The sequence below is a fragment of the Scomber scombrus genome, chromosome 22, assembly GCF_963691925.1.
Source record: "Scomber scombrus chromosome 22, fScoSco1.1, whole genome shotgun sequence".
Lineage (NCBI taxonomy): Eukaryota > Metazoa > Chordata > Actinopteri > Scombriformes > Scombridae > Scomber > Scomber scombrus.
This window is the reverse complement of record NC_084991.1, coordinates 12,124,118-12,151,152: the sequence shown is the minus strand read 5'-3', so window position 1 is coordinate 12,151,152 and position 27,035 is coordinate 12,124,118. Positions and strand designations below refer to the sequence as shown.

The 27,035-nt window shown below is 39.4% G+C and overlaps 1 protein-coding gene across 2 annotated transcripts; it reads right to left on the bottom strand.

Annotated features, from left to right (window-relative positions):
* Nucleotides 1–52: 52 nt before the first annotated feature.
* Nucleotides 53–26,657, bottom strand: waslb (WASP like actin nucleation promoting factor b). Of its 2 annotated transcripts, XM_062443802.1 has the most exons (11): nt 26,267–26,657; nt 17,214–17,348; nt 16,758–16,844; nt 15,557–15,653; nt 13,547–13,570; nt 8,973–9,156; nt 8,107–8,149; nt 6,431–6,584; nt 4,426–4,982; nt 4,212–4,320; nt 53–3,261 (listed from the first exon to the last, which is right to left on the bottom strand). In XM_062443802.1, exons 1-11 carry the CDS (start codon nt 26,369–26,371, stop codon nt 3,200–3,202), a joined length of 1,557 nt encoding a protein of 518 aa, XP_062299786.1. In that variant the 5' UTR covers nt 26,372–26,657; the 3' UTR covers nt 53–3,199. The 2 variants fall into 2 exon arrangements, with proteins under 2 accessions (XP_062299786.1, XP_062299787.1); XM_062443803.1 differs by lacking the exon at nt 13,547–13,570.
* Between the last annotated feature and the right edge of the window lie 378 nt (nt 26,658–27,035).

Here is a 27,035-nt window from a genome sequence, read left to right as displayed (position 1 = left end):
TTTCAATCTTTAATCACGTTAATGGTAAAAGAGGCCCCAAAACCAAAATATGTAAATATCAACCTTTTATTGGAGTGTACAATGTAAGAGTTCATTTGCCCAGTCCTCTTTGATAAGGCTTGGCGTCCATAAGATCTTATTAACCGAGTTACCTACAGAAGCTAACATCAGCGAAAACATGGCTAGGTTTTTCCCAAAAAAGTATCATGATATTCGACAAAAAGAGGTCAGTTCTTATATCCAACAAGTGGCAATTTGTCTCTCAAAGACAGAATTTAAAGAGGATGCCAATATTCCTCTTTTCACTGACTGGCAAACAGTGAAAACAAAAAACAGAAGAGAAAAAAACCCAGAAACCAAAGGTGAAAAAAAAAAAAAAAATGTCAATAAGCCATTGTGTTAATATTTCTTTCCTGGATATTAGGTTACATCATGGGAAGGATGTTTCTGAATTTGTTCTCCTATAACCCAAAAACATGTTAGCTATGTTAGCATGCTGCTTGTTCGCCTGTGCAAAATTAGCATTCCTCATTTAGAAATGCTAAGTTCTTAATTGTATCTGCTAAATACTAGGCAGCTTATTTGCTTGTCAGTAACTGAATTCATTACAAAAGCTTCATGAGAATATTTGAGGGACGATATTTTTAATTCATGGCTTGACTAGCCATATAGCGCTTGTATAATGCTAAGATGCTTTTTTTTCTCTCATTTAGGAAACAAACTAAAAATCATAACCTGCACAACTATAGGTCAACCCATGAGGGAAAGAGTCATAATCTTGAACAGTAAGTCTACTGTAGAGCTAATATGCCTGTTGTAGTGTAACATGGGAGGACCAGGCTTTGTCTCTATTAAACAGTGTCCCTCAATGTGGAGATTATGAAAGATGAAAACACATTCTTCCTCATTCACACAGGAGTTTTACTGTTGAAGCCTTTCTTCATCTGGTATGGGTTAGCTAAGGTGGCTAATGTTAGCAAACTTTAGCTACTGTTGTACAGCACATTACGGAGTCACTTCAACGACTTTATGCCTTTTCTGCATTTGTGCTTCTGTTTAAGTACATTTTAGCATTTAGCATGATCCCATAATGGTAACTAGTTAGTTACATGGTCTCGCTTTAAAGAAAGAAAGAAACATGCCTACTCTGGTTGGTTAGTTAGTTAGCAATTCATAAATGGTTACGCCATAATCGAAGGAACTGCATTTTTCTTTCTCAAACTTATCTTGCTGGTATTTTCAGGTTATCACACTGGAACAGTCACAGGAGAGTTGTCATTCACTCCAAGTATGCCAGGTCATTTTTAAATCTGGCATTTATAGTATTGTCCTTGGTGGCAAATCCTCCATTAAATTATACATGTTCCAAGAATTACTTATTACTAAAGGACCAGTGTTTAGGATTTAGTGGCATCTAGTGGTGAGGTTGCAGAGAGCCAGTACTAGGTTTGTCCGTTCTGTGCTACCGTAGAAATATGAGGATGCAACATGGCCTTCTCTGTGGAAGATAACCCGCTCCATATTTAACTGTAAAGAGCTCATTCTAAGGTAATGAAAACACAATAATTCTTATTTTCAGGTGATTATACACTAATTAGAACATACTTATGAATATTATATTCCATTTCTGCCAAGTCCGTTCTGCTAGATGCCACTAAATTCCACATACTGCACCTTTAAGCTCAATTTGGATCACTGACTCTTTGTAGAGAAAAATTGCGGACCAAGTTCTTTATGTAAGCGAGTCCTATATAACACTTCATTATCTACTAGTTAGTCAAGAAAATATTGATACTTGTTTTATTATTTACATGTTTTATGCATAATGCCATGGATCTAATATTTTTCCCTACGCTGTGTCAGCACTTAGTGTCTACAACAGGAAGAGCTGAAAGAACACAACTTTAGCCCTGCTGTTTCTGTATAGTAACTTAGCATATGGACCCTTAAAATAAGCATCATGTGTGTATAACTAAAATGTCTTTATTCCTCAAGCTTTACATGATGAAGGACCTGATTCCAACAAGCAGGCATTTATTAATGCTCTGCTCGCTATTGTAGAAAATAAAAAGATTTAAAAAACAAACAAACCGCAATTTCAACTGAACGTAGTGTGACTGACAAAAAAACAAAACTAAAATTCACAATAGATAGTCAGCCATAACACTGTGTGCTACCGCCACATGTGTACTGTCTGTAGTGTGATGTGTTAGCGGTTAAAACGTGTAATGTCCAAGTGTATTTTGCCTCATTTCTTAAAGCATAGGTATGTTTTTTTTTTTTATAATGATACAGACCTGAAAATGTCCTGTACTCATGCAGGGAGTCTCCTCTTTCAATCTGTGCAAAAATATAACAAGACTCAAACTCTGGAGCAAATTTACAGTCAACAGCAAATGAAGCTAAATATTCCAAAAAGAGCATTTCTTTTTTTTCTTCTTCTTTGTTTTAAGAAAATATGAGAGCTAAACTAGGATCATTTGTATAAGTAAAAATAAACTACAGAGCAATAGGGTATGAAAATAGTTCAATTTCTTTCCTCCTCCTGACGAACAATGATGATATGATGAAGGATATGTGGCAACTAGTTTTGTAAGCCCTCCCTTCAATCACTGACCAGAAGAAAAAAACAAACATTCAACTCTAAAGGTTCAAGAGACAACTTGATGTAAAATTGCACGTTATTCTGGGAACATGGGATAGCAAGAGAACACAAGAGAGTGACACAGCGAGAGAACGTGTGATGGGAGGCAGCAGACATGAGAGATGGTTGAGATGGTTGACAGATGGAGGTGATAAATATCGAAGAGTTGTGGATGTGGGAGGAGGAAATAGATACAGAAAGATGGGATGAACAGAGAAAAAGCAGAAGACAGTTAGAAAGCGAGATGTGACATATTGCTGTTGAGAGAATGAGATGGAGCCAACAGACAGACCGGGTGAACATGACAAAGAAACAACAAACTAAGATATGAGAATGACAAACTTTAACAGAGTAAATGAGGTATTGCACAGATTAATAAAAAAAAGCATAAAGGCAACAAAAATATACAACAAATTGATATAACATTTACATTTATAATTTGAAATTAAAGATTTCTTTTTAGAAAGACAAGAACATTTTAGTGTCAATCATCCTGGGGGTTGGGGAAGGGATATAAAAAGAATAAAACAAAACAAAAAAAAACAAAACAAAATGCTAGTCATCCCATTCATCCTCATCCTCAAAGTCCTCATCATCTTCATCATCGTCATCGTCATCTGTGAAAAAGAAGACCATCACATGAAGTCAACTGGAAAGGCCTGGTAAAGATGCTTTTTCAATACTAATTCAAGCAATGTTCAATGTTTCTGGCATTTTCCTATATAATGTCCTCTCCTTCCCTGGACTTCACAGACACAGTTTTATCTTTTTGTGTGAACATGTTAAAGAGAAAACCTTCCTTTTTACCTTCTTTGAATCTATTTTAAGGACTACTTTCAAGCAGGAAATAAAAGTTTCCTTAACAGAAAAAGCTAAAATGGAAAAAAAAAAATCACAAGGTTGTTCGAGACTGAGAGAGGAAGTGGGGAAAGTCTGATTTATAATTTGGCGACAAAATGCCATCTGACGCAAAGTCTAGAGGTTTAATGTTAAGTTGACATACTGAGAGCCGGGAGTGGTATCAAGGAACTGCTCTATTTTTTAAGAGAAGTTTTACTTGTGTTGGTGGGCGAATGTTGTTTCAAGCACCAGTGAGGCCAAGAAATACAACCCAAATAGGCCAATTTGAGAAATGGATCCATGATTTTACTGCCAAATAACTTCCCTGCAGTTTGTAATAATATGAGGCAGAAATGTACAACTCTGGAAACGTATCAAGACATGAAAATCACTCAGTAATAAGTATAAGCAGCAATAATACTACAAAGTAATCTACATGGAATGAACACATGTATGTTTTGATTAGTCGATGCAGCAAACAAAAGACCTTCGCATCAGCACTTTTTGTAAGTTGCTTTGGGAAAAAGCTACTGCTAAATGAATGTATAGTAATACAAAGTAAAGCAAGTTTCATGGTATTTCTCTAAGAACAGTCTGTAAAAAAAACGTACATGACAGGAGAGAGGGGGCTACTGTGACAATGTGATTGATTCCCACTAAAGCTCAAATTAAAATAAAAAATAAAAAATAAATGAACAGAGCAGATGGTAGGTATTGTCATATGTACCTGAACAGTGAATAGCCTTGTTCCTTTTCTTCATCACCTCCATCAAGGCCCCTACGATGCCTGCCGATGGGGCCGGGGTGGAAGGAGTTGAATCAACAGTTTCATCCCTCTGTGGAGAAGATGGCGTTAGCGGCCACAGTTAAAGCACAGGATACTGACTAATATTAATATAACCAGTTGGGAGATGAGTTGTATTTGACTAATGAATACTTACAGTTTTAAGTTGGATTCCTTGTCGGATTTGGTCCAGAAGTGCGTCTCTGCCCGTGCTGGACACTGGCCTCTCTTTCTGTTCCACCTTCTTGAGCTGGGTGCCTTCTCTGATCTGACTGAGTAATGCTGACTTGCCGGATGAGGGCAAACTGCTGTCCCCTCCATTATCCTCCGTGGGCAGCGGAGGAGGAGCAGGGGGTGGAGGGCCAGGAGGTGGCGGCGGAGGAGGAGGAGGGGGAGGAGGTGGTGCTCCAGTGCTAGATGGAGTTGAGGACGAAGGGGGAGGTGGTGGCGGGGGAGGCGCCACAGGAATTGAGGCATGGGCTGGTGGAGGGGGAGGCGGGAGAGACCCTCTGCTGGGCGGGGGAGGCGGGGGAGCGGACATGCCTGGTCGGGATGGAGGGGGAGGTGGGGGCGCTGAGTTGGGAGCCCTGGAGGGGGGAGGTGGTGGGGCACCTCGTCCCCGGGCAGGAGGAGGGGGAGGAGGAGGGGCTGAGCTGTGGTGTGGGGGTGGGGGAGGAGGGCCGCTGCCGCCTCTGGATGGAGGGGGCGGAGGAGCTGAGTAGGGAAAAACAAAAACAAAATGTAGGTTACAACAGGTCAAACTTGTAATGATCACTCTCATCACTGAGGCCTTGAAGATCATATAGATGTTTTTTTACATTCATTACGGGATTCAGGAGCTTTAAGGTTTTCATAGCGTATCTGTCCAAAATGCTCGTCAGTTCTCCATTTGTTGCTTGTATCTTTGCATCATGCTGTTACAAAATTAAACCACTGGGGGCAGCCTTCTTGCATATAACTTTTTTTCAAGACAAAGACCAGATAATGAGATGAAACCGAATTCTGAAATACTCACTTCTGAAACCCATTCCAATACTGTAAGAACTAGGGATTCGTTTTTAACATGCTTTTCAATTTCCCTAAAGCTAGTTTGGATCTGATGCGCTTTAGTCAACTGCTGGTTAAAAAAAGCATCAGTTCACATGCAGAGTATTTTCAATATGGCAGATCAGAAGTAGAGTTTACAAGTGTGGTTAAGCTTCACATAATGCTAGGACAGAAGTCACACAGCAAAAAAGTAATCATTGCACTAGGGCTGGGCAATACATCAATAATTATATCAATATCATGATATGAGACTAGATATGTTAGATTTTTGATATAATGATGTGGTATAACTGCTGTGTTTACCAGACTCTGCTATCATCTGCCTTTAGCCACTTAGTGCTTTCACTAAGCATTTACACAATGAGATTTTGATAAACATCAGTGATGTGGATATAATGACGATAGTCATCCCTACAATATTTTCACAATATTGATATCGAGGACAAAAATATCGTCAAGTGTGATTTTGTCCATATCGCCCAGCCCTACATCGCACAACAATAATTTCATGAAAGGGAAAAAGTCTGTCTAACATGACTAAGCATTTATGATAGCTGCATTTTTTTATGTCTCCAGCTGTAGTCACAATGCCTCAGAATAAGAAAATGATAGCACATCCAAATCAAGTGTAAAACAGCGAAAACTGAATAACTTGAGTAACTGCAAAAACCTCACAAACGTTGGTTGAATTCTTATTAGATTCATAATACAACTCTACATGCACAGCCATGAGCTGTCACAGCAGGTCATGCATAGAAACCTACCGCTCCACCTGGGCGGACCTGGGGGATGAAACCACCAGACTTGTTAGATTGTCTTAAAATGACAATCAAATGTTCTTAAGGCATTTTCACATGGACAATGCCCTGCAAAAACATATGCATAGATCACATTTAACAATAGTGTTGTATATTTTTTACATCATGTGATGAGCTGCGCCTTTTCTAAGCAAAGAGGTGACCATCTTCCCTTTTTGAATTATGTTTTGCACAGGCTCAAGATCTTTCACCTCCATCTCCTCTTGTTAATCCTCTAATGCATTTTTGCTGTTATATTAGTAAACATGATCTTCAGAGCAATGAGATCTGTACTCCTAGCTGCCAGTCTGCCCTTACCTTGTCTCCGTAGCTCATTTTTGACAGCCTCTACGCCTCCTTTCTTCTCTATGAAGTCATAGATGACCTTAGAGGTCTCCTTGTCCTTCAGCTGAGCCTCAGAGATGCCACACATATCAAACAGGTTTTTCAGCTCTGGGTCCAAGTTATTCAACTGAAAAGAGAAAACAGAGGAAGATTTTGGTAAAGGCATCTATTGCGTCTGCGTAGGAGGGACAATCAGACATGAGAGGGCATTAATTTATCCTCATGCACATTGCTAGAACTTTAACTGAATAAATTCTTCAATTTCCAATACTGTTAAAACTGATGCATTTCCTCAGTGGCTCAGGCCAAGAGCAACGGCCAATTTAATGAATTATGACCAATATAACTGATAATTCTCCTTGTTTACATTTAATTAAAGTTGCAATGATATTACTTGCTGTAGATAATTCTGCAAGTATGCAGAATTCAAACTATCACAGTATCTTTCATTTACCAGTTCATATACAAACACATTCCTGCACATACATATCACATGCCCTACATGTTTAGATCTGTGTTGTGATCTTACTGGTTTTTATCTGTACTCATGAGCTTTGCAGCTCAGTAACACATTAAGTGACTGACATGTCGGATTAGAGGGGACACTGGAAAAGGCAGGATTACCCAGTTTGAGACTGGCTGTTAAAAATCTGTTCAACCACATCAACTGTTTTATTCAGGAGCTAAATGTAAGAAATAATTTCACTTTGGGAAAACACTTACAGTTAACCCTCTAAGATTGCTCAGGAGACCACATTGTCAGACATTATGCTGCCACCTGCTGGTGTGGGCTAACACTAAAAGTTTAACACTCAGGAAGAAAGTAAATCTCACTAACCCAGATTTGAGTACATGTTAAAGCAGGTCTGTTGCAGAAGTGTCACCTACAATCATTTCTTTTTATTGTTGACATTTAAGATAATAAAGAAATGAGCTAAAACCACAAATAATACACTGTTTAATTGTGTCAACATGTAAACATATAAACTGTGTGTGATAGTGCACCAGTGCCACAAAGTAAATCCTGGTATCACTATTTGAATTGTGTGAATTCTTTGAAGAGCACTACAAAACTTACTTCAGTGTTTGATACTCAAAGACAATTATTCTTTTAAAAAGTGTGTAAGGATTGTAAAGAAAAGAATATTTAGCTGGTAAAACTTTTAAATGTACTGCCTGCTCATTTTTGAATCCACTCATTTGTGCTTCAGCTTTAAGCCGGAGGATTTGAGAGGTGAGCAAGCTTTGTTTGAATGACGTCACTCGCTCTACCTTATGAAACCAAATCATCTGAATTCATCTTTTTTCCCCCTCATTTAGAGACACAGTAAGTCCTCTGACCTGTATGATCTCATGCTCATCATCCAGCGGCCATCATAATTACTTTTGACGCTTTTTGGGAATGAGTCCATGGATTATGCAGATGCAGGTTGATTCTCTTCCCTCAGAAATCTCCTTGTGTAACCCTACTGAAACTTGGCTACGAGGCTCAGCTTTAATATGTCGGTGCTGATAGTAAAATCTTTCAATAAGAGGGATGTCTGACTGACGAACAGATTAACTATAGGTCACGTTTTTAAGAACATGTAGAGGTCACATGCTCCTTTGTATTCGGTCACATTGAGATTACATCTGTGAATTATACTTACATCAAAACCTGTATTTGGATCCCATCCTACATGCCCAATGTGCCTATGAGGAAAACAAAATGAAAAGCTTGTGAGATCATGTTAAAGTTAAAAAGAAGAGATGGCAGAACAAATACACAGTACATTCCTGAAGGCACAGCAGACCTTGCAGCATTACTAATCATACTACACACTTCATAGGATTAATACCTCCCGCACATTCACCAGCACTTGTGATGTTTATGGACAAGTGGGCGATAGAGATAAGCTGGACCCTTGGCCAGTATATCATATGGGCAACATGACTAAACCCAAAGACCTACAGTCATAAAGCTTTTGCAGTGTACTGTATGTTTAATACTGATTTATTTAAAAAATCAATTATTCTGAGAGACTTAACATCAATTTTACTTGTGCTTAAAAATATTACAGCAAATATTTTCACAAATCTTTGTGAACAAAAACATACACGAACAGCCCGCACCAGCATCATTTTCTAAATTAGTTTAAAAGGGCATTTTCAAAAAAACATCCAAAACACCTGTATCCAAATCTGCATGACAATATATAACAACATTATGATGCATATCTAAATCCTGTATTTTGTACAAGGATTAAGTAAGTGAAATTCAGGTTGTTTTTTTAAATTGATCATCATTTTGGGGTGTTAATTAAAATATGCCCTGTATCAAATTTAGTGAAATATCTGATACATTTGCAGAAGTGGTGATAGAAATGTTTAGCAAAACATCCTTAATCTTGGAAGATCTGTTCAGGCACAAATGGGTGGAGCCCAGACTGCCATGGCATCCTAAAGAACTGAACTAAGGTCAATGTTAATCCATCACCTGAACTGGACCCAACCCTGTTAGTGCCTAGTGACTCACTGGAAGTTGCTTGGTGTGCCAATGTCTGCCTTGGTCAACCTCTTCTTCTTCCCTTTGGTCTTTTTCTCCTTCTTGGGGAAGGTGGAGTGCACAATGTTGTTCATCTGAGAGTTGTTATGGTAACCATGAACACCGCTGATCGCTGGGTTTTTGATGTCGACGGTGGCCATGGGCAACGTAGGGCCTGGAAAATCATAGACATGGTATTGAAGTTACAGTTTATATAATGCAGCAGTACATCACAATATAGAGACAAAACTGGGTTGTCATTACATCATTACATACATCTTAAAGAGTACAAGAATTTCTAATGGAGTCTGGCATAATTGTGACAACAGTTGCGTGTTTAGTCTCTTAACAGTTCATAAAAAAATTATAAGACCTTGGCTCCATGTTGAAATCCAAGCATGGGGCATTTCAGGGCCAGCAATGCTCTTCCACTTAGGTTCAGTAATCCATTATTTAACAGCTATTACATATTTCACCTGGCTCAGAGAGAGAACTGAGATTTATTTTTTAAAAGACAGAAATGGTTGAAACAGAACTTGATACTAAACCATTACAATACATTATCAAAGACTTACGATGTCTTATAAAGAAGTATGTAAATCTGTGGTAACACTCGTTCTGTCTGTTTGGTGACCTGCCTTTACAAACAACATTCATTCTGTGCTCTCATTCATTCAAACTGTCAGATATTGTAAATTATTATTTATATATTTGTTAAGTAGATTTAGGCTAGACGCAGGCAGTACAGAGAGACCAACAAATGACATAACCACACACAGTGACGTGCACTGCAAACAAAAACTGACCATAACCCTGCACTAACAGTAAATCCACCAAACACATCTGCCAGCCAAATAACATGGTTTTCACATCAATAAAAAGTCAGCACACTGCAAAATGTCCCCCAGCACTTCAATTGCTGAAACAACAGTCTTTTAGTGAATTATGCACCTAACATTAATGCTATTTGCCTCCAGCTTGTAGATTTGTACTAATGTGGATTTTGAGTTGAGTCAACAAACTTGTTCTCATTGTATTCACCAAAACTATCACAAAACAACCTGTGTTAGCGTAACTTCATTACCAACTCATACCTTTGACACTCTCACTACAGGGACTTTTTGGTGTCTTGCTGGGTGATGGTGAAGCTGATCGACTGCGTCGACGTCTCACCTTGTCCCAAATACACCCACCATCTCTCGCTCTGCAGGTGGTCATACTGACATCAAGAAGCATTTTACCGACCAAGTTGCAAGATCGCTCTTCGGTACAAACGGAAAGCCGAGCGGTGGGATCGGAGAGAGATGGGTAAAGTTCGTCTTGAGGGAGAACCAGGCAGTGTAAGGAGGATAGGCAGCTACCTGGACTCAAACCTCCACCTCCTACTGCTGCTCCTCCTCCTCCGCCCCCCTCACACCCGAGTTCTTCAGAGGGAGCAGACAGGAAGGTGGTACAGAACATCATTGTAGATGCTGACTGAGCATGGGCAATTCAATAAGAGCAAGCTCAGACAGAGACGGCAAGAAAGATCCCGGTTCAAAAATTATTATTTGAATGCATTTTTGTGGTTTTGAAACAATGTCTCAGAAAAAGGACTCGTCAGCCTGTGAGCAGGAGAAAACGCAAAATCCACTTGTTGTCCCGTTCAAGTCTTCTCAGGAAAAAGGTTTCCGCTTTGCTAAAACCTGAAAGCCAAGATGGTTTCCGTGGTAAGACAACCAAAACACCAGTGCAGAAATTAAGCCAATTTATGACAAATTTGGTCTGGATTTAGTGAATTAATATCCTCATCAGACATATGGTGGAGATGACTAGTTTAGTGTCTGAGCTGTGCAGGCAGATATCCAGCAGTGCCATCAAAGGGGAAAAAGAACCAGCCAACACTTAGCCAGCCAAAAGCCAAAGTTTATTCTTTCTCTTGCATTCCTTCCATTACAGCAACAGATTTCTTTCTACGCAAATTGTTAAATTAATTTCCATTTCCCTGCTGCATCTGTCCGGCTGAGCATATTCGTATCTATTTTGCAGTTTTTTCTATGCCCCTGACTTTCCATCACAGAAGGGTTCACTGTTAGATCATCATGCTCGGATTGGCTCGCTGTGATCATTTCTCCACCCACCGTCACTACTGTCTCCTCCCTCTCCCTACAAAAACACAACAAATGGATCTAATCCTAGCAAATTATTCTGGATTTAATGCCCGGTCTTTACGTAACCATTAAAACCCATCCACGACTAATCCCTAGTAATCTCAGGGGTTTCTAAAACATGATGAATCTGCAGGGTGAGAGGAAGAGCAAGAAAAACAGAGCGATAACATAAACGAGGAAAATGTAGGCAGATGAAATGAAGAGCGGAGGGGTGAGAGGGCAGATGAGGACAAGTGATCAGCTGGAGAGAGCAGGAGAGGGCAGAACAGAAGGAGAGAGAGAAGCATGCTCCAGTTGTTTAGACAGTATCAGAGCTATGTTGCAGTGACAGATGGAGGCATGGAGATGATATTCCTTTGGGAGGATATGGATGACTTTCTTTGGAGATGAACCGATTCACACACCAAGATCAAGATTCAGAGACTGAAACCATGCAAGCCAAATACAAGACAGAAACTATAACGAACATTTATACGCTGTATTATTGAGCACAAGCAAATTACTGTTAGATATGACTGATGTCCTTTTCATCAATTCTATTGACACAAAGCAAATCTTCCACATGACATGCCAGATGCTGTTAAGCTGCTCTGGATATGAGCATCAGCTAAAAATGTGTCATCTGTGTAGTTAAGACCTCTGCACAGCTGCAAGCACACACACACAGATGTATAAATAAGGCTGCTTGGTAAAATCTTGCTAGTCTATCCAAAACTGCTTCCCTCCTGTCCCGAACTATACTTTGTGTCTTCATGCTGCATGTCCAAAAGGCAAATGTGTGTTTATCTACAATTGTACTCCATCTGTTTACTCATCAAATCATATTGAGAGCTGAGGCACGGCCATGTAGGGTGAGTAGTTCACAGATCGATACTCCAGATTCTAATTTACTAATGCTGCAATGACAGTATATAAAAACACAACTACATGGCACTGTGATGTTATGTTATACTGTATATTATCATATAGTAGCAGCATTATGATCATTTGCCTGCTTTACTTCCACTATTTCCATAATTTTTAAATCCGTTGCCACTGACTGTAAGCCAAACGCCTTTGTTAAAAAACAACAACAAAAAAACACAGTTATTTCTTAGAAGTTGCCGAGCTTGCATTCGTGGATTTGTGAACAATGTGGCTAACTCACTCTGCATCATCATAATGATGATGAAGCAGCAGCATTACAGCTACTTGTATGTGTCTTTCGCATTTAGACAATCTGTTGCTTTTTTCTAGATTGGTTTAATAATAATGATTATTTTCACTATTGATTGATCTGCCCATTATTTTTAGTCAATGAAATAATAAAAATAGGGAAAAAACGGCATTCTCAATTTCTCATAACCCACCATGATGTTTTCAGTTTTCTTAAACCTTAAGATATCCAATTTACTGTCATATGACAAAGAAAAACTGTAAATTGTCAAATTTGAAAAGCTTGAACCAAAGAAGATATGCCATTTTTCTTAAAAAAAAAAGACTAAAACAATGAATCAGTTACCAATAGTTAATAGTTTCCCATTAATTATTTTCCATCGGCTTATCGACGCAGCCCTGGTATTGAGTAAAGTAAGTAAAACAAAACAAAAACAGACAACAGCTATGTCATATCTGCACACTACATACTAAATTAAGTATGTAATGCATACTTCTTGTTGCAGTATTCAGTTTTTGAAGGTAGTATACAAAAACAACATATTTTACCATTTTGTACTAACGGTTAATGTCACAAAACATTACTGATATCACTGATATGTATCAGCATGTCAATTAAACTGCAAGTTTTTGAACGTCACTACCAATTAAACCTCACAAGGAGAAAATGTTTTTCCCAGAGAATTAAAAGCTGAGTTATTCCTGAAGCTGTTTAACCACTATTCACCATTAGTTTTTCCAGCTATGAGCAGCTCCTCCTTTTCCTTTTTGCATATTACACTGTGGGCCAAATTTGAACGTGTTTATTTACAGACGTTTTCATCTTTCCACTGTGTACACACAGCATACTTACAGCCTACTTAGAATACTAACTAGATCATCTAAATACATATTTTGTTGACTGCTGTTAATGTAGTTGATAATAAGCACAGTTATTATTATTATTACACTCTTTATTAATATAATAAATCATTTTGGTTTTCAGTTTTCTCTAGATGGAGGCCACATTTTGGGTGTTTGATAGAATATGAAATGCTTCATGTGCTGCCACAATCTTAGGGAAAGGAAATACAATCTTGACTGGTTGCCAAGAAACACAAAAGAAACGCCCTGAATTATCCTAAAGCGCCACCCATCTGGCATACCGAGCAGATTGACACAAATGTTTGTCAGTATCAGCTGACACTGTTTTGATGTTGGTTTTACACTTCTCTTCTGTTATTATCTGAAGTTACGGACAGGAAGTAGTGGAAAACATACCATTTGGAGGGTCGCGTCTCTTTTCTGTGAACACACAGACAAATGACATCATTACAATCCTGTGCTGAGTAGTGGGCTGTGTTAGTCAGAGGCGAATATGTGAGTGCGTCAGAGCGCAGATGTACAGAGAGAAGGGAGTTTATTGGTTCTTTAGCACAAGGCTCGGCGGGGTTGTGCATGGGCTGCACAGAATGGAAAGTTATTTGGAAAAATTGCCAAGCAGAGTGTTGTGTTAGTGTGTTTCAGAGATGTAAATCACACATTCCTGTATGTATACACACACAAACACAACAGCTACTAAAATATCCATACACACATTTTTTCTAAAGGTCAGTGCATGTGTCCCATGTACAGACTATGAAGGATATAAACACTAACTTCAATGTAGAGTCTTTTAGATGTAATAGAAGCACAGAGGCTGTTAAAAAGGAGGGTTACTCTGCAGAGCTGATTAACTGAAACACACACACACACACACACACACACACACACACACACACACACACACACACACACACACACACACACACACACACACACACACACACACACACACACACACACACACACACACACACACACACACACACACACACACACACACACACACACACACACGAAAACACTAATGGCCTGAGTTTTCCAATGGCCGAAAGATCAAACAGAAAAAACCTTGTAGCTAAGATTAGGAACCCAACACAGAGGGCTGAAGAGGAATAGATGAAAGAGAACGATCCATTTGAAGGGTCAGAAAATGACCGGCAGGAAAAGAAGAGGAAAGACGGACGGTCTTAAACTCAAGAATGAGCGCCAATAATAAGTTAAAGTAAAGTTAGTATGTGCATGACTGGACACAGTCTAATCCTCACTCTGTGAGTGTATTTTGACAAACACATACAATCATTCACATCTCATTTCCTTAGATAGATAAGATAGAAGGTAAAATGCCGACCTACATTTTGTAAAACTTCAAGGATTGCAGTCACAAAGTCTAATTGGTGTTGAATGACAAGCATGTAAATGAAATTTAAGAAAAAAAGAAAAGACATTTTTTTTCAGTGCCTTTTATGATAAAAAAATATATATATATATATTAACCAAAAAGCCCCTTTAAAAAGGACCCCCATAATAATCACCATTTTCAATTTATGAAAAGTCTAAAAAATAGGGATGAAGTCCTTCTCACATCAAATCAATGATTTGTTTTCCTAATTTTAACCTGAAACTGTAGTGCCCCCATTAGGACAGTCAGCATAATTTTCTAAAAGCCTGACTGTGGTGTCGTGGTTTAGCTAAAAATGAATCTGATGCTGTCTGAATTTCTGCTCTGACTCTACTGAGGCAGATAATTTTGTAAACTTTGAAAGTGATTATTATGTGACCTGTCGTGTAAGACAGATGTGAATCTTTCTGTTCACCTCTCTTTTACTTTGTCAACTTCATATGAGAATCTGAATGGCTGAAGTGGGAAGAGAGTTTACAAACTCTCACATTTGAAAATGGTGTTATGAGTTATCATAAGTGATAGCTATAGATAAGGAGAAGAAGACGGATGGTATAGTAAACAAACCCAGGCAAAAAAATTCTAAATTGTTTTCAATATCCAAAATTTTGGTAAAGGGCTGGATCAAAGTATATCTCACATCTCAACTGGAACACATTGTGTATGCCTCTACATCAATTACTTCATGTATTGATATTTAGACATTTTTTGCCCAGTTCTGTGTGATTAAGAACTGTAAAAATGACAAGCTTAGAAATAGACTTGATCTTGTGTTCACATTTGCCAAGCCAGTTTCAGATTATTTCAAGCCAACAGTTCTCACAGCACAACAAATTAGACAACTGTACTGCACCGCTACAGTAATATGGTTCCACTTGAAATAAGCTAAACAGCAGAAGGTTATTTTAAACACAAGATCAAAACATTGTTAAGCATATAATTTTTTTAGTTAAATCAGATCAGTAAGTAGACATGTAGGCAAGTCAGGAGCTGCAGTCAGCTGGTACCAGTTTTCCTCTGTCTTCTTCCCAACAGCTCTGACAAATGGGCCCGGAAACGCTTGGACTCCTCTTCACTGGCAAAGTTCAGGCCCACTTGGCATGTCTGTATGTAGACAAAAGGCACACACACCAAAAACAGAAATTGGCCAAATTTAAAACAAGATAAACATTACGAACTGATTTACTGTCATGTAATGTGCAGCTGTAAAACAACAGACAATAATTAATGTTTTCATGAAAAGCAGAATAAATTCATTCTGTAACTTAATTTGTAAAGTAGTCTCAGCTTTATCACCACTGTCTGCAGTCCCACATACCTCATGGTCGGCCGGAATTTAAGCCACTGTACCCAGCAGCTAAGATGTTTACTCCACAAATAAAGAGTTCTTGTCACGTGAAGTGCTTCAGATATGACATAAAGCTAGGGTCCCTAAAATAAATGCGTCGTAATCACTTCTTTTGGACGGAAAACCTGGAAGTTAGCTCACATGTTTCTCATGGTAGATTTCTGAGAGACTTTTTGCACTGTATTGGAAAACAGGTTCTGTAGCACCCTAAAACTGATATACACATGTTTTGTTGAACAAAATCCTCTCCACAAATCAACAGTTTTTACTAGGGTCGGGTGTCGAGAAGTGGTTCTCAATGTGTTTCATGTGTCATGTATAAAGACCTAAAATGTTGTTAAATATATGCTTTTACACTTATTGCTTTCTGAAAATAAGGTTTAACCTTGTGCACTTGTTATGCGTGTGCCAGTGCAGCTTTATTGTGCTTACAATGTGACAAACAGTAGCTCTTTGGTTAAATGATACAGTCACATGTAGTTAAACAGGTTAAAAATTGACGTGTGCAGAGGACACCCTTAGAATAGAAGAGTCTTTGAGGAAACTGGAACATTAAGTGTTGTTGAATAAACTGTTAGGTTTTAATATTAACATTAGGGTTTATTTTTTTTTTAAACTGTTTTTTTCTATTACAGGAACCTATTTATCAGTTAAACAGTCTCTAAAGTCAACCGATGGCAAGAGAGGCAGAAACTACTACCTCATATGTCATTTCCAGCTTTTTCCATGAGTGAATGCAAAATATATCAAATGGAAAAAAGTACTAATCTGAGACCAAATTTTCACGCTTGCTTGAAACAAAGGATTAAAAGTAAGAAAGAAAAAGAGAAATATGAAAGGCTACAGAGAGAGCTACTCACATCTCCAGCAAATGTGATGAAGTAAGGTTTGGGGAGGTAGGTGGTAAAGTTGTTGTACAGCTCCTGTTCAAACATCATCTTACCGTCCTGTGGGAAAAAAAACATGTTGAATAAAGAATAATAAACTGCTTATATATAGGAGGAATATATATATATATATATATATACACACCAAAAAGAAACGTGTGAAAGTATAACTAAATACACTGTGCACTGCATAGAGCTGTTTTTAATGTATGCTTTCTGTTTATGTACAGACACCCAACAGATTCCACTATAAGTGGTGCCTATAAAAACATTACATTGTTATGAATATTGAATGGCGGTACACCACCGCTGGATATTCACAGCCGTAACTACTATCAGCTGGTCATGTGCCAGCAGCAGCTTCCACACTTAGGTACCGCAAAGGCAATCACAATCATCAGCGTGCAGAGCTGCTCTGTATGTACCTACCTTGATGTCATAGACCCTGATGAAGTAGGATCGTTGGGGGTTGTCTTTGATCAGACAGGCCACCCCGCAGCATCTCTTGTTCCAGCTGGAGCTCCTATCTGCTACGAACACCTGGACCACTGCTGAGGACAATGTCTGGAGGGAAGGAGAGAGACAAGATACATGATCAGTCTCTGTTGCTTCATGGCTACTAAATGGTTGCTGTGTTTTTTATGTAGGCACGTAAAGCTGCACAGAAGACGAGAATAAAATACTATTTTTACATACAGTATAGAAACTGATTGTTTCCTATGTTAGTGCTTCCTATGTTACTCCTATTAGTGATGAAGGCTTCAAGGTTTCTGTGAACTCATTTAAATCTGTAAAGCCAATGTTTGCAAAGCTCAATATCTGTGAGCTGCGATGCTAATGATTTCACAGCAGCCCTTCATTACTGTGTAGGGTTAAACGTAATTAAAAGGTTTGATTCGCTTTGTTTTAACATCACAGAATAGTATTCATTTTACCAGAGACCAAATAGAGAAGCTCAAGGGCACAGAAAAAGATGTACCTACCCTGCACCAACTCTTAAAAACATCTATGACCACCTCCTTCATCAGGGAGGTAACCATTAGCCCTTCCCAATTCCCTATCATGCATCAGTGCTTCCTTAAACAGCTGCTTAAATAGATGAAATTACTTTGAAATGATGCCCATGCTATTCACTGCCTTGTGCCTGTGCCAGCTTGGAAGTATGAAAATATAATGACACAACCATGGTTGAGTGACGGGGTGACAGTGACTCTGTCGGGGTCAAAACGCTCTGTCCTACAGTTATTAGAAGAGAATCCATCAATGCCAAAGAAAAGACACATCCGCTAAATTGAATGAAAGCAGCGGGGGGGTTAGTCAGACTACTGACATGAAAGGTCACCAACAGGAACCAAAACTGACTTTGGCATCATACCGAATCAATGTAGTAACACAGAATTGTAACCAATCTGTTTTGACAGTTTCTCATTTTAACGCTGCTGACTGTACAGTAAGTGACACAACAAAGGTGCACTAAACCATGCCATTAAGGATTCAAGCTGTAAGACTGAGCCCATACACACCCATGGCTTGGATTAAGACCTGCACATTTTAACATTAAGAATAAAAAGTACATTACATGCAGCCTCTGCCATGCTGCTTACCAACATTTAAGCACATAAATCATTAAAATTTACATTAAAAAAACATCTGACTTCTCCATTATACCTTCAATTGTAAGATGTTTGAAGTTTTAGACTTTAAACATTAAAAGATCAGTGAGATAAATGTCTGATACAGATACAGTCTGAGACTACTGTATAATAACATCTATACACAGCAAACGTGCTGAAGAACACACCTGTGGCACATTCACAGACACCATCTCTGATCGTAAGACCAGATCAGGAACCCCCCACCTCCACCACCAGTTTTTACAGATTGCTGCAGGGGTTTCCTCACACTGAGGGGTTCAGGTTCACAGCCATTAACACACAGATGAAAGCAAGAGCATCAACAAGGGAAATGCCTTAATGGTTCCAGGAATTGTTGTAATCAAACCACACAAACACACAACCAGAGCTCTGCTGCTGTTTGCTGTAATTTATTGTTGTGTGAACGTGAAGTTTAAGTAAAGGGGACGTGCACAGGCAAAAAAAAATTATAATAATAATAACTGTGGAGACGCTTGCACCTTTGGTCATTTATTAATAAACATTGTTCACATGAAAAAAAATCCTGTTCCTAATCCTAACATTGATACTAGTAACATACAAAGCATTAATGACCTGTATATAATGGGCACTCACCTTTTATAAACAAGTAGATATATCAAATTCATACATATATGGTACAGACTTACAATTACTACCTCATTGTACACACTTCACCTTTACTGCACTTCACGCCTCATTTGCACTTCTGGTTAGGTGCCAACTGCATTTTGTTGTTAAGACGATAAAGTTAAATCTAATCTTATAAAACCAGCGCCTGTTCAGGAATGAAAACTGTACACAACTTGAAGCAGTCTCAAGTTTGTGTTTTGACAAGTGCAATTAATTTCACTTCAATAGTTAGTGGACTATCTGAGGAAGTTTTAAAACCTACAGTTAGTTTGCCTTCGTCTGAATCAGTAGATGAGTTTATTAACTTGTTGCATTTTCCTGTTGATTTGATTTCTTTTCAAAAAGGAAAAAATTAAAGCAAACCAAAATACATCGCTATGAGCCACGTGAAAACGTTCACTGCGTTCCTTAGTTAGTTGTGTCTGACACAGGAGGAAGATCATAAACACAGGAAGAAGGTCCTGAAGAAGGTCCTCTGGCCAAATGAAACACACTTTCTAGAGTTAGTCCAGGTAGGTTCACAAATCACTGTTCTGCTAGCTGCTGATTTCCCTCATAAGCATGCCAGTATGAAAAGAGCACCTGGCTATAAGAGCTGTTTAGCTCAAACTTGCTGAGTACATCAAGTAGTTGCTTTGGACCATGTTCCCACCACAAACAAACTACTCCAAGAGATGTTTGGGACTGGACTTAAACCACTTCCTTATGGGCTCCTATTAGGGGTGTCACGATTCTCCAAATCCTCGATTCGATTTTATTCCGATTTTAAGGTCACAATTCGATTCTCAATCCTTTTTTTTGGGGTCCTTTTAGCACAGATGCCTATGCCATTTTTAGACTAATCATGAGTGATATAATCTCAATCAGTTGCTTGCAATGTAAGTGTCTTAACTGTCCTAACATTGTCCTAACTGTATCCTAACAGTAGCATCTCTGGTGCTACAAATACCCCTATAGCGCTAGTTATTGCTTTAGTGCAGACATCTCAACTCTCCCGGAAGTTCCGGGAGTGTCCCACATATTGATAGCGGCTCCCTGACGCCCGCAAATTATATACAATCTCCCGGAATCTGCAGCGAGCGAGCAAGAGCGCGCGCTAGAGAGCAGGTACTCTTTAGCATGCGTGCGTGTTTGTGTGACTATCAATGCAGTGCATGTGAGAGCAAAGCGTCCTGATAGCTCTGTGTTGCTGCTTATTAGACTCGCCTGCGGGACGTGACTTCATCCTCGATTCCTCCTTTGATTTCGAAGGTCGCGATCGTGACTTCATTTCGATCGATATTCGATTTACAATCGAGATCGTGACACCCCTAGCTCCTATGCGCTACTTTTCAGGGCATCAAAATGCTGGTAAAGTTCATGGGTTCCTACAAAGGTTCCTGAAAAAGTTCTTCGTCCTTGTCCGATCCCCAAGAATCAACTCCACACAAGTAGTTCCAAACACAGATACTTAGTTTCTTGGTGTCATTAAAACTAAAAAATTGTAAGCAGTCTTTTTTCTTTTCTTTGGACGTCCGCTGCTGCAGACTGAATGTACAACAGGTCAGAAGAACTATTGCTATTTCACTATTTAAGATTTGTCCTTGGTTTTACTTGCAAAGCTGCTCTAAGCAGAAGCAGTGATTTACTATTTAGTCTTGCCTGACAGAAGGCCTTCATCAGCGCTACTATACTTAAAATAGTTTTTAGTTAAATCCAAAACATAAACATGACGGTGAGTCATACAGCTCTCCATCAACATTAAAGTAGCTGATTACTGACTCAATGTACCACAGCTCTTCCTATAGGAAGTTGCATGTTGCTAAGTGGGTTACACAGCCTCAAGGCTTAAAGGGGAGGGCTGAAAGGCTTGTAGTATCCACGCTGCATGACTAACATCAAACTGCACACAGCACAGCGTACAGTGCATGAGATCACACAATGGCACGAGCACATGCAGCAGAACCATTATGCTGTGGTCATGAATCAGTTCATTACCCCACCGCATGAATGAGTCTACATCTCCCACAAAGTTGGCTGCATTCATCAATATCAGTATATTGATTTCAAACATATGGCCAGGTTATAGTACTAACTGGCAGACTATATAATTTAAGTAGGTTTAAATGTGTTTTACAAGCATGTGACTTATTTGTTTTCCTCCCACCTCTCTGTCCAACTATATCATTATAACATTTACATACTGTGAATGTCATCAGAGAGACCATTTGCCTTCCAGCTCTTCATGTACCAGATATTTTTATCCATATTTTACACAAACATTGATTTTATTGGCAGCGTGATGGCTCCTGAATGACTGTATTTATATCAGAAACACACAAGATCAAATGAATAATGTGAATTCTGCTTTGTGATGGAATTTCTCTTTCACAGCGGCTTTAATAGTGTCCAGGCGCTGAGGCCCTGGGGTTTCATCTGACCATGGAGTGCTGATTGTTCCTGACAGGGCCAAAGGCTGCAGGAAGTGGAGCTCAGTCTATGGCGTCATCAAAACCCGACAAAACGCTCACTCACGAATAAATTCTTTCTCTCTGTCTCTCTCTTGCGTTGTTGTTCTCAAGCTCACTCTGATTATACATGAGTACTGACCTGAGCCACAATGATGAAGCTAATCACTAATAGAGAACATTGTCTGCACATCGTTCTCTTTCACAAACAGAGCAAGTAGACCAGGAAGAGCCAATCTGTGCTTGAAGATTTTATCAACGTGATGCTGGATAGCATTGTGCTCTATCTGTTAATCAACCTCAATGGTATTCCCAATGCTTCTATAACTACAGGAGAGGACAGGTTGCAGAAACACATTACAGTTTGTAGAGGTGTCTTGCCAAAAAGAAAAAAAAAAAAACAAACATCTTTGACTAGGGGTGGGAAACACAGATGAACTCATGATACCATCAAGAGTATGGTCTGTTTACGGCTAACATGTGTCCTTTTTGCTTAAATGCAGGAAGAATTCTGCATTTTGACAGATATTGCAATTGTGATGTGATTTGCGATATTACAGGGAATGTCAAGTCTGTAGAATATGATGTGTAGGTCAGGACGTCTCTGCAGCGCCACAATACTTCATTTAAAATGTTGGACACATTTTTCCTTTAAAAAATACTGCCCCTCCTGGAATTTCATAATTGCAGTACGCCATATTGCGATTTTGATAAAACTTTGATTAATTGTTCAGCCCTAGTAGGGACATACAGGTGAGAGGCAAAGGGATGGGAAAGGGTGGGACTGAGCAAATGTCAGGAAACGTGGGTGAGGACAGGAAAGACAAGAGAGACATGACCAGTGATTGATGGTAGGGGAAAAAATTTAACAGAAGAGATGCAAAAAGCCTTGAAAAGGGGATGAAGGTGAAAATGAATAGAAATAGATAACAAAAGGAACAGAGATGACATAACAGGTAAGATTAATAATGGAGAAAGGAAGGAGAGAAAATTGGGAAAAAAAGAGGGAGAAGTGGAGGAAAAGAGGAGTCATGTTCCACTTCTCCAGCACAAATCACCAGAGGAGGCCGACCACGGGACTTCCTGGACAGGACTGCTGATCAGGCAGTCTGTGCGCGTTCACTCTCACCACACACACACACACACACACACACACACACACACACACACACACACGCACACACACACACACGCACACACACACACACGCACACACACACACACACACACAGTGTGAATTGGACCCCTTCCACCTTTTGCCCAGTCAGACAGTGTCGCTGACGGTGAAAACAGCACAAGGAATACCAATGAGTACAACCAATGGGTAAGACCACTGTGCACATACCTGTTCATGTAAAGCAGAATGCAGGTAGAAACACTTCAAGTTGTTTCAAAGTTACAGGCAAAAATCTGTTAACTGTAACTAATTAAATGTGTATTTGGTAACTTCTTAATCTACTGACCACATAGGATAGACTTTAAATGAATTCAGTACATTAAATCGCTAACAGAAACTTTTAGAATTCACAGTCACATTCAATACAAACTGCCAGCAACAGTAATGTATGCTTGCCTTGCCTTGCCTTAGTGGTGGTGAAATATTTCATGCGGTCCAAGCAAAAAAGAGAGTAATATAACCATATTTTATTTCTAGGATTAAAGCAGCAATACTACTGCAACTCCTGGCCAACGCAGTGCAAAAAGTTGCCCCGAGTATCATTGTTGGACATCAAGTTTTCCACAACTAACTCCTTGCAGCGACTAAGGCCAAGCAAAGAAGACCAGCAAGAACTTCTCCTTTTAAATACCTAGCAAGTATACAAACAGGCATCAAGGTTAATTCTGTTGGGCAGACATCCCAGAAATACAACAGTACCAAGAAAGTAAAGGTGACTCTGTGATTCTTAAATTTCCGGCATAATAAGTACATTACATAAGACAAAATCACTCAGTGAGCCACCAAATCACTGGTGGGCATTTTAATTAGATTGGGCAGGGACACACACAATGTCTGTCTTTTCCAATCTTCCTCTCCCTAGTTTCTCCCCCACACACACACACACACACACACACACACACACACACACACACACACACACACACACACACACACACACACACACACACACACACACAGTCTGTTTCAAACTCTCTCTGCATGCAAAGACGTGTACAGACACACAAGAGCGTAGGACTGTGAGGAATGCTCCTCATTCTACGTCTCTGTCACAAGCTGGATGACACAATTACCGTAATGCCGGAGGAGTGTTGTCACTGGATTTTTCTAAACAGGTTACATAGGTGAAGAAAGACACGCCCAAGAAACCTGTGTGTCCACGTAAGGGAGGAGGCAGGACATCACACAGTGTGACCACGTTCTGGCCTGGCATAGTGTCATGGGACGGGAAATGTGCTCTTTCCAAAGTTAACAGGTGTCTCACACACACCAAGAGCATGACTAAAAAAGAGGAAGAGCTATTTCTCTGTCCCTCATACATACCACCTTTATAATACACAATTAAGGGAAGCTATGATTTTTATGGGGAAATAACCTGAGAACAGGCTTTGTAAAAGTCTACACTATGACAGGGCAGTTAATTATTATATGAATGCAGAGATGGACACTGTTGCCTTTTGGACTGACTCATATTTATAGAGCAAACCTGATGAGGTTTTTCCCTTGACAGATGAAAAACAACACAGTTTAATATCAATGTATTAATCTGACCCACTACTTTATACCACAACAGTCTTCTGGCTGATATTACTCTGTGACAACTGATTAGACACTAGGCCAAAACTACTGAGAAACATGGTCAAAGAAAATTGAAATAATCTCTAGCGCTGCAAATTAGGATTAGGCAATGTCTATCAAATTGGCATATGACATCACAATGGAAAAATGATGTCATTGTAATAGTTCAGCAGAGTGGACATTGATCAGTGATAAATAATCCTGCATCATGGTGGAGATAAGATTTGCTAAAAAACAAAAAAAAGGTACCACTTCGCCCATTTTTCTTTTTCTTTTGTCTTTTTGTAAATCCAGTACCTGTGGCAGCTGTCAATCTACACGTGGTGTAGTTTACTGTTTGGTAAGTATATTTGATCTCAGTTTGCCATACCAAATTGGTGTGTCAGTGCTGGTATGGACTGGACTTATAAATCACCATGTTACGATGGTAGACTGTCAGCCATTGCTGATAGACAACAACTATTTCATAATCAAGTAATCTATTGATTATGTTCTTAATTGAGTAGTCTATAAAGTGATAAAAAGTGTTAATAACCTTTTACCAGAGCCAAAGCTGACGTCTGCAAATGTCTTGTTTTGTCAACAAACAAAAGATATTCAGTTTACTGTCAAATAAGACTAAACAAACCAGAAAATATTAACATTTGAGAAACTGAAACCAGAACATTTGGACATTTTTTCTTAAAAAAATAAAAACTCTAAATAATTAATTGATTATCAAAATAGTTGGTGCTTCATACAATAGTTGGTAACCAATCGACTAATCAATGCAGTTCTGATGGCCTTTACTGGAAAACGGTGATACACACACACACACACGCACAAACACACACACTCACACACCTTGCTGGGGATCAATATCACCGCCATACACAGTGAAAGACTTGCGAATGCATTACTGTCTTAAAGGGGGTGAAGTATGTGAGATTTCTGGATTGCATAAGTTGGTAAGCGAGACAGGAAGATACTCCTAACAACATGGCAGAAGTCATGGTGCCCATTAGAGTTATGCACATGGATTAAACCAACAAACAATTGAGCTTTCAGTCTAATGTCAGTCTAATGTCAACGGTTAAAAATTAAAGCCACTATGGAAGGCAAACATTACTGATTAGATGCCCTGGGGTCTTTTAATATTAGTTTCACCTGCTGAAATGGTTTAAATTTCACATGAATATGCAGGTGTACCTGCCAGTGGGTAAGGCTGACTGGGAGAAAAATGAGATGAAATACAAGGATAATCTATGTAATGTTGTCTACTAGTGATGATGTAGCTGCAAATGAGACTTGACTGTGGTGGGCATGCTGCAGGAGGAGCACAAAAAATGAGTCAGCTGAATGCTAACTAAACGTGTTACGTAATTATCACACAATATTGAATCGTGACATTGCACTACTGATCTCAGCTGCAGTCACACTGGTACAGAAGGTTTTTTCTCGTCTAATTTCCATCTCCTTGCATTAAAGTAGGGACTGTCCTCAGCCTGGCACATTCTTCTCAGTGGACACACTTCCCGAAAACAACCAAGGTTCAGCTGTGTTATGTAATGCCAGTGCAAAAAACCCAATCCTTTCTTTACCCTGCTGATTGATTTAACAGCTCCCAAACACCTCCCGACTACTCACTGCACTGCCAATGCTAGGTTGAAGGCGTGACAGCAGATTTTTTTTAAGGATTTCCTGGGAGCTTTCAGGTGTGTCAAGCTTTAAGTTAGACCAGGCCCAATGCTGGAGTGAAACTTGCTGTTTGCCCAAATGTCAACCTTGCCTCGGCTGTCAAAACAAACCCACTTCTTCAGTCTTAAAGTCTCAATAATAAAATAATTTTAAAAAAATCACAACATAGAAACTGTAGGCCACAAACACACATACAAAGCTCTCATGTCTCCCAGTGTTGGGACAGGAAACATGGAGCAAGTATTCCCTTTTTTTTTTTCTTTTTTTTTTTTAAAGGCAGCTATCATACAACAATTTCATGGGGGGAAAAAAACTTACGATGCATTTCCTGCCAATTTGGTTGAAAAGGCAATCATTCTCCTGCTGTGTCAGCAGAATCGAGCCGACGTTTGCTTGCCGTCTCTGCGACGGGTGTCCACTCATTATTGGTGATCAATTCTAAAGTATGCACCGACTCTAACTCGTTATAAGATACATAAACAATCCTACGGTCATCCGTGGCCTTCCTCTGAGCCCCTCTCACCGGCTCGGTTTAAACCCGGGGGGTTCCACTAAGGAGAAGGTGCACCCCCCAAAAATGTAGGCTGTTTGGGAATACAGTGCGACCTCCCACTCCTGTTTAAAATAATGTCAAAAACTGCAGCGGCTGAGCGAAGACGGAAAACGGTGAAAACTTTTCCTGGGAAGTCAAGCCGCCAGAGAGCCCAGAGCCAGCCAGCTCCATCCAACATGGCAGTGGCAGGACTATTCCACTACACCGGGAGAGGGGTGCACAACATTCCCAGCGGTGTCCCACATCATCAGCGAGAGAAAATCTTAACTAGACACACGTTGAACATGTTATATTACACTATTGTAAAATACTTGAATATATTCTGGTTAAATATTGGTTAGTATGTTGTGCTTTATAAACAAGGTATGCTTCTCAGCAGACGCTCCATGTGGATGGTTCCGTCCAGTCCGCCCCTGGCTTTTATGACAGGAATGTGTGCGAGTGCAGAATGGGAGGAGATAAGAAATAAGGTGCAAATTGCCAAGATGATGTTATAATGCTCAAAATGAATGCAAATCCAAGCCATCACTTTAA

Coding starts and splice junctions, on each gene's coding strand:
- waslb (XM_062443802.1), bottom strand. CDS start 26,371: ATGAGTGGACACCCGTCGCAGAGACGGCAAGCAAACGTCGGCTCGATT. Junction 15,654..16,757: donor TCATCACATTTGCTGGAGAT/GTGAGTAGCTCT, acceptor GTCTACATACAG/ACATGCCAAGTGGGCCTGAA. Junction 8,150..8,972: donor GGCACACCAAGCAACTTCCA/GTGAGTCACTAG, acceptor TTTTCCTCATAG/GCACATTGGGCATGTAGGAT.